Genomic DNA, 8,163 nt, shown 5'->3' with positions numbered 1-8,163 from the left:
TATTCATAAATTTAACTTATATATTACATACAGATACAAATTATATTTATCATAGATATAATAGATAAAAATAATTTTTTATTTATACATTTTATTTTTTACATAAATTTTATATATTATGTTTACAATTTATACATTGTATATACATATAATTTATATAATTATATAATAAATTATAAAATCATTCTATAAACAATAGACAGTCTCCAGAGAATTTGAATCATCACATCACAAAGTATGTGTGTGGTGTGCCTGATAGCTACAAGCTTCCAGTATTTCAGACTTTCCCCCAAATGCTTAACGCCCAGGATTCTTTCACTGAGGGTCAGCAAGCTTTCCAACTGGGCAGACTCCCTCCCACAACTTCATGGCTTATGCAAGTTCATTATTTGTAGACCTTGCACTTAAGGTGACGGTTCTCCCAGGTCTTAACTGTCAAGACCTAAATGCTAAATCAGAGGTGGGAGACACATGTTCACCCAAAATATTTCCTAAGAGATGACTTCATTTAGGGCTGGGTTCATATACCACCCCCACATGCCCTCTGGAACCCAAAAGGCTAAACATTTGAGGTTTGAAGTGACTCAAGTCAAGTCTATGCCTTTAAAAAAAAAAAAAAAAGGAGCCCCAGGAAATGTTGTAAACTCTTCTCAGCAAAGGTTTCTCAGTTCCCCTCACATCCCAAAAGGCAGCCTCGAGCCTATTTCCACTGGCAATGGCATGCTCGTTAGGATATTATGGTTGTTCTCTGCTCCAAAAAGTAATTTGTTGATGATACCATTTGCCTCAGTTTACAGAAAAGGAAACTAAGATTCAGAGACGTTAAATATCAAATCCTACTTCAGACACTTCCTAACTGTGACTCCAGACAAGTCATTTCTTCTGCCTCATCTGGAAAACGAGGATATTGAGAGCCCCGACCTCTCTCTGGTGTGGTGAGACACTAGTGAGATTCTATTTCTGAAGAATGTTGTGAAGCTTTACCCCCCATAGAAAGGCTGCCGCTGTTTTCCTGAGACCAATTATTGTCTATGAAGTGTGGCTGGGCAAGTCCAGGAAGGCTATGCCCTACTGGGTGGTCTCTTCCAGACCAAGTCCTGTGAGGGGTGAGCTGTCCCCAAAGGAGGCTCCTCAGTCCTGCTCTGACCATCATTCCTCATACTGACACCTGATTCTAACCCAAGGCCCCCACACTGCCCCCTCCCTCCTTGGGATGATCAACAGGAAACCACAGAAGGAAGGAGCTGGGAAGCTTCTCGGTGAGCCTAGACACAAGAGACTGAGAGCAGTCTGGTCACATCCTGTGCCTCCCTCTGTCTGCCTGGTCATTGGCCCACCCTCCCACTATTCCACTGTCCCCAAGGACCATCATGACCCCCATCCTCTGTGCCCTGCTGAGCCTTGGTGAGTCCTGAGGGGCAAAGGGGGGATGGAAGGAACTTTAGACACCATGGATGGCAGAGACACGACTAGGGTAGCAGAGAAATGGCTGGCTGAGAGAGAGAAGCTAATCTGGGGTCACCCAGCAAAGTGATGGGGGAAAAAGAATCTGGGACTCTTGGAGGGGTTTTCTGGGGTCCAGTGCCTTTCACTCTCACCAGCTCTAAGCCCAGGTTCTGGGCCCTTTGACTCCTACCTCTGGAGGATGGGGATGGTGTGGAGAGCTGTGAGTAATCCAAGTCCTTTCTGCCAGGACTATGTCTGGGCCAGAGGATGAGGACACAGATGGCAGGTGAGTCCTTCCCCTGACACCCTTCCTGCCCCCAGGAGAGGGAGGTGGAAGAAGTCCAGGCTGTACTGACAGAGAGTTCAGTGGTAGAGGGCAGACAATAGAAAGAAGATCCCTTGGATCTAACAGCTCTCATTCCCTTCCAGACAAACTCCCCAGACCCTCCCTCTCAGCAGAGAATGGCTCTTTGGTGCCCTTAGGGGAAAATGTGACCCTCAAGTGCAGGGGGTCGTGGGAGGCTGATCTGTACCGTCTGGTGAAAGAGAAAGGATCCAAGAAGTCAAAGATCACAGATGTGAGAGCAGCTGGAATTGAGCTTGAGTTTCCCATCTCATATGTGACAGCAAAGGATGCAGGGACCTACCATTGCTGGTACAGACACTCGTTCATTTGGTCAGAGCCCAGTGACCCCCTTGAGCTGGTGGTGACAGGTGAGGACTCCTCTCCACTCCAGCCCAACTTGGCCTTAAGTGTCTCTGGCTCTGTCCCTGGCCTCTCCTCTCTCTGCCTCTGCTCTCCCTCTAAACCTGGAGGTGGAGGAGGGAATCAACACCTGCTATGTGACAAGCACTTTCCTATTATTATTTTACTGAATCCCCACAACAGTTCTGTGAGGTAAGTACTAGTATGATCCCCATTTTACAGATGAGAAAACTGAGGCACAGAGAAGAATTTGCTGGCCATGGATTGCATAGCAGTATCTAGGATTGGATTTGAACTCAGGTCTTTTTTACCTCAGGCCCAAGACTCTGTCCCTTACACCACCAGCAGTCTCACTCAGATCCAATCTTAGGGACAGAGAGGAGGCAGGAGGCTCAGCTTGGATCTTAGAAGACCATACAGAGCTAGTGGCTCCCTGGGGAGGGGTCCCAGGGCTGGTGAGCATCTCCCATTCCCATCCCTGCCCCTCCCAATGCCAGAATAGGGAGTGGAGTGTGGACCTCCTGCTGCCCTGGCCCCTCTCCCAGTCCAGGGCTAAGCACAAGGAAGGGAGGGAATATCTTCTCTGTGTATCCACAGAGGTCTGCAGACAGTAGAGTTTAGAAAGTCAGAAGGGAAGCAAACCAGACATCCTCCCAGCCTCTTTCTCTGACTTTCTAGCTTTCTCTGTTTCTCTCCCTCCCCTTCCATCTCTCATCTCTTTTTTTATCTCTTTCTCTCCTTCCTTCTATTTCCCTCTCACTTCCTCTTTCTTTCTCTCTGTTTTGCTTTTCCCCTCCCTCCCTCTCATTTCTCTTTCCTTCTCCTTCCTCTTCTCTCTTCCTATCTTCCTCCATCTCTCCCTTTCTCTTTTTACCTCTCTCTTTATCTCTTGCTCTCTTTCCCTCTTTTCTTCTCTTTATCTTCTCCTCTTTTTTCTCTTTGTCTTTATCTCTTCCTCTTTAAATCTCTGTCTCTGTTTCTGTCTCTGGCTCTCTGTCTTTCTCTCCTCCCTACTCACCCCGAAACTTTTTCTTTTTTCCCCAGAACTGTCCAGGGTCCTTCCTGTACCCATAAAGCTGTAATATTGCCTTTCTTCTCCAGATCAGCAAAACTTCAGAACCCACTTTGTCTAGACCAGTGATTCCCAGACTTTTTTGGCCTATCGCCCCCTTTCCAGAAAAAATATTACTTAGCCCCTGGAAATTAGTTTAAAGCAATTATTAGGAAAGATAAATGCACCTGTGGCCATCACTGCCCTCCTGGATCGCTGCAGCACCCACCAGGGGGTGGTGGCGCCCACTTTGGGAATCACTGGTCTAGACAGGCCCAAGCCAATCCTCCAACCAGACACGTCTTCCCCCCTCCCCTGCACCAAGGTTGTTCCAGCTCTAACTGCAGGGTCTCCCCCTCCCCCAGGCCTCTATGACCAGCCCTCACTGTCAGCCTTGCCCAGCACCGAGGTGGTCTCAGGACAGAATGTGACCCTCCAGTGTCAGTCTGAGCTATGGAATGGCAGGTACATCCTATACAAGGATGGAAGAAATATCATTCACAGCAAGACACAGCCCTGTGAAAGGGGGTCTCAGGCCAACTTCCTCATCCCTGCTGTGAATTCTTCCCATGATGGAACTTACCGATGCTACAGCTTTCAAAGTTACTACCCCTTTGAATGGTCGATGCCCAGCAATCCACTGGTACTCAGGGTCACAGGTGAGGAGGCCCAGCCCTTGCCATTTCTCTTGTGACTCCTAAGGTCCCTCACTGGTCCTGGGGCACCTGCCTATTCAGGACCCAGTCCCATGGAACTCCAAAGACCAGGAGGGTTGGGGGGAAAGGAGGTTTAGAGGGAGGGGATGGAGAGTCTGAGCAATGGGTTATCCCTAGAAAATGTATACAGTGAGATCTCTCCCCCTTGATCTCTCTGGATTCCCCAACCTCAGTTGCCTGTCCAGTCCCACATATAGACAGTATGTCTATGAGGTCCCAGAAAAGGGATTTGAGGGATCAGTTTAGGAACTACATCCAATGATCAGAGGGGGAACCAAGAGGAGGGCAGAACACACCGGAGGAGTAGCAATAGTGGAAGGGAGGCAGGTTAAATCCTGCCAGTCCCCTCACTCTTCTCTCCCTGTTTCAGGCACCTCAAAGGATCCTCACCTCCCCCAAAGCCCTGGGAATCCCCAAGCTCTGACATCTTCACCACCCAGTGACTCACCAGTTAACCTTAGGACAGAGCTGGGATCTCTCCCCTATTGCTCTCTACTTCCTGACTAGCCCAAGGCTGAGTTCTCCCTTTCTAAAAGGAAACAAATTAAAGGAATTAAAAGGAAGGAAAATGGGGAGAGGAAACTCCAGCCTGAGAAAGAAGGAAGGAAATGGCTGATCAGGAAGGGATTGGAGGATAGGGAGCAGAGGTAGTAGAGTACCTCTGTTCCCTCTTTCTTCTCTCTCCTTCCTTGGGAGCCAATGGAGCCTCCCTCTCCTCATCTACACAATCCATTCCTAGAACTATAAGGGGTTTCCTTCTCCCATAGCTGGCTTCCCCAATGTCGAGGGGACATCTCTTAGGTGTCCTAACTCCAATTCCTCTAAGATGGAAGCACCAGAGTGACCTCCTCATGCCTCATCCCTTCTTGGCCCAATAAAACCTTTAACTAATACAGAAGAGCTTCAGGGCTCAGGATCAAAGGGAGAGGAGAAACCTTAGGGCTCTGGGGACAGCTGGGATAAGCTTGAGGATTCAGAGAGTCCTTCCCTCCCACTGGGATATTGGAAATTTGGGAATCCTTGAACAAATTTTGAGGTCCCTGATCTAAACTTCCTGTGGACATTTAGGGCTCTTTCAAACTACATTTCCCAAGAGCCAACTGGCTTCCTCTCTTGCATAATCATGTAGATAGAAGGATAAATAGTGAGAGAAGGGACTGGTACTTTCTCTTTGGTGATTTGGAGCAGAGCCAGGATGGGAGGAAGAGGTAATGATGGCCATTTTCAAACTAACTCTTAACAGGCACATGGCTTCATTTTTCTAAATGACTGTTAATAAATCTTTTAAAACCATAATATTTTTAAATCTATCCTTTTGTATTAATTTTATTTCTTACACCACACCAACTCCTCCATTCTTCTCCTTGAGTCCCTTCCCTGCCAGAGCTAAGAGAGGGATCACAACAATCATGGAATCATAAAATTTCAGAGATGTACAGACCAGGAGAGATCACTGAGCTCAGTCTCCATTTGACAGATGGGAAAGTTAGGCTCAGAGATGGCTGGGTGGGATTTGTCCAAAATCCCACATTCAACAAGTCTGAGCAGAGCTGGGCTCCCACCCCATCTTTAGAACCTCCTCTTCTCTAGGCCTCTCTGGACTCACCTGCACAGCCTCTAACCCTGTCCCTGCCTCATCCCCAAGGACCTTCTCTCCAAGCTCTGAATCTGAGAACAGGCTCTTAAGTAAGTACCTGGAGGATTTCCAAAGAGGGTAGAGGGAGGCAAAGGGCTGAATATCTACTCATGGTCTGCCTGCCCCATTCAGGGTCTGTTAATTTCCCACTACTCCTTCTGCAGCCCCTTATGATTCTCCTCTCCCATCCCTGGGCCTTTCACAGGTTGCTCCCCTGGCCTAGAATGCTCTCTCTTTTCACTTCCTCTCTTATAATGCAAAGATGTCTCTGAGACTCAGTTTAGGAACCACATCCAAAGAGAAGCCTTTCCTGACCTCCAATCTATACCCCGACACTAATTGTTAGTGACCCTTAGATAAGAGAGCCTTGATTTAGTTATGTGGATAACAAAGCTTTATAGGAGCAAGTAAGCCTCTTGAGGGCTGGAGCTAGCTTTGTTATGTCTTTGTATCCTCTGGGCCTAGCCAAGCACTAGTCTTGGCTAAGAGTAAGTGCTTAATAAAAGTCTAGAGAAGTGAGTTCTTGAAAAAACCCAGAGACTCCCTGAGGGTATGGCCCCATCTTCCTCTCACCCTGAGGGATCCCCTGAGGGGAGGCTATGCTTTCTCTCTTCACACTGTGGTCTAGAAGGACTGAAGAAGAAGACTAGAAGAAAATACTGTCCTAGAAATCCAGATAGGAGAATATCCAACAGGAGAGAGTGGTCCACAGTATCCAAAGTAGGGTAGGGACTGGGACCATTAGCCTGGGCAATGAAGACATCTTTGGTGACTGGATGGAGCAAGTTCTGTCAAATGATGAGATCAAAATCAGACCACTGAGGATGGAGGAGTGAGTAAGGAGAGAAAGTGTAAACTTTTCTGATTAGGGGAAGGAAGGAACTGGGATGAACTCAATGTAGAGGAGAGGACTGGCTGAGGGGGAGGGGGAGGCTGGAGTCTGCTCCAGTCCCTCTTCCCTCACCCACAGAACCAGTCTCCCAAGAAATGTAACAGGAATCTCCTTAGTCCAAGAAGGAAGAGGTGGGCTGGGATGAAGTTCTGAGCAATTGTGGGGAACAATATCTATGCTCATGGTTGGGGTCAGGGAGTCTGGGCATAAGACAACTATTCTCAGTGACCAACTCTGATCCCCAGATGCTGCTGTCCAGGATTACACTGTGGGCAATCTGGTCCGCCTCATCTTGGCTGGGCTGGTCCTCATCCTCCTGGGGGTCCTGCTGACTGAGACCTGGTACAGCCTCAATAGACATGAAAAGCAGCCCAAAAAGCCCTTGCCTGAGTCATCTGAGCAGACCAGATTGCAAGGCAGGGATGAATGAATGAATGAATAAAGAAGTCAATTTTAAAAATAAAAAAAAATCTTCCTGTGTGCTAGGCAATATGTTAGGCACCAAGATATAAACATTAAATAATCAAGAGACAGAGACAGAAACAAAGAGAGTTAAAGAATTTCTGACTTCTTGGAATACAAATGAGGCAAAAAATACTTAAAAGGGAGAAAGCCAGAAAGCTGAGTTTCATTCTGGGAAGGCCAAAAGGTGTGGAGAGGGACAGGGAGCCAGAGGGCAGGATACATGTGCAGTACTATATAATAATGTACAATACTTTGTTATTACTATAGCTAATGTTGGTAATGTATTACTGTGGGTTTAATTTATCAGTTTCACTTTATTGTACACATGTGTCAGCAAGAAAATCATATTACATGTGGGTTCAGCTGATGTTTGATTGTATGCATAGGTTTAGCTGTCTTGGTCTTTGAATATATCCCCTCACAAATACAGGGACCCTACTGAATTCTAGAAGGAAAAGAGCTAGAATTATAACCAAGAATCACCTATTCAGCAAAACTGAGTGTAATCCTGCAGGGGGGAAAGTGGATATTTAATTAAATAGAGGATTTTTAAGCATTCTTGATGAAAAGATCAGACGTGAATAAGAAATTTGACTTTCAAATACAAGACTCAAGAGACGTATAAAGAAGATAAACAGGAAAGAGAAATCATAAGAGATTCAATAAGCTTAAACTATTTGTATTTCTATATGGAAAGGTGGTACTTGTAACTCTTAAGAACTTTATCATTATTGTAGAAATGAGAAGGAGTTTACATAGACAGAGGGCACAGATGTGAGATGAATATGATGGGATGATATTTTTTAAAAAGATAATTAAGGGGGGAGGAAGAGGGATGCTTGTAATGGGATGATCCAAAAAAAAAATAAATTAAGGGATGAGAAAGAAAGATTCAATGTAAGGAGGAAAGAGAGGCATAATGGGGTAAACTGTATCACATAAAAGAGACAGAAAAGAACTTTTACAGTGAGAGGAGAACATGGGGGTGGAGATGCTGGGCACAACTTGGACATTACTTTCATTAGAATTGGATCAAAGAAAGATTACCATACACATCAGTTAGGTATAGAAACCTATCTTACCCTAAAGTGATGTAGAAAAGGAAAAGGATAAGAGAAAGAGGCCTGATAAAAGAGGGGTCAGTTTGGGTGTGGGGGTGGTCAGAAGCAAAACACATTTTGTAAACCCTTACCTTCTGTTGTAGAATCAATACTGTGTATTGGTTCCCAGGTGGAAGAGTGGTAATGGTTA

At 45.9% G+C, this 8,163-nt stretch overlaps 1 protein-coding gene across 1 annotated transcript in view; it reads left to right on the top strand.

The window, feature by feature from the left end:
* Positions 1 to 1,370: 1,370 nt before the first annotated feature.
* Positions 1,371 to 8,163, top strand: part of LOC123240815 (leukocyte immunoglobulin-like receptor subfamily A member 2) — an 82,100-nt gene continuing 75,307 nt past the window's right edge. The window contains exons 1-2 of the mRNA XM_044668531.1: positions 1,371 to 1,404; positions 1,876 to 2,160. Coding sequence (XP_044524466.1) covers positions 1,371 to 1,404; positions 1,876 to 2,160 — 319 coding nt within the window. The remainder of the gene's footprint in view (positions 1,405 to 1,875; positions 2,161 to 8,163) is intronic.

The sequence above is a fragment of the Gracilinanus agilis genome, chromosome 3 (genome assembly GCF_016433145.1).
Source record: "Gracilinanus agilis isolate LMUSP501 chromosome 3, AgileGrace, whole genome shotgun sequence".
Taxonomy (NCBI): domain Eukaryota; kingdom Metazoa; phylum Chordata; class Mammalia; order Didelphimorphia; family Didelphidae; genus Gracilinanus; species Gracilinanus agilis.
This window is presented reverse-complemented; position numbering and strand designations above follow the sequence as displayed.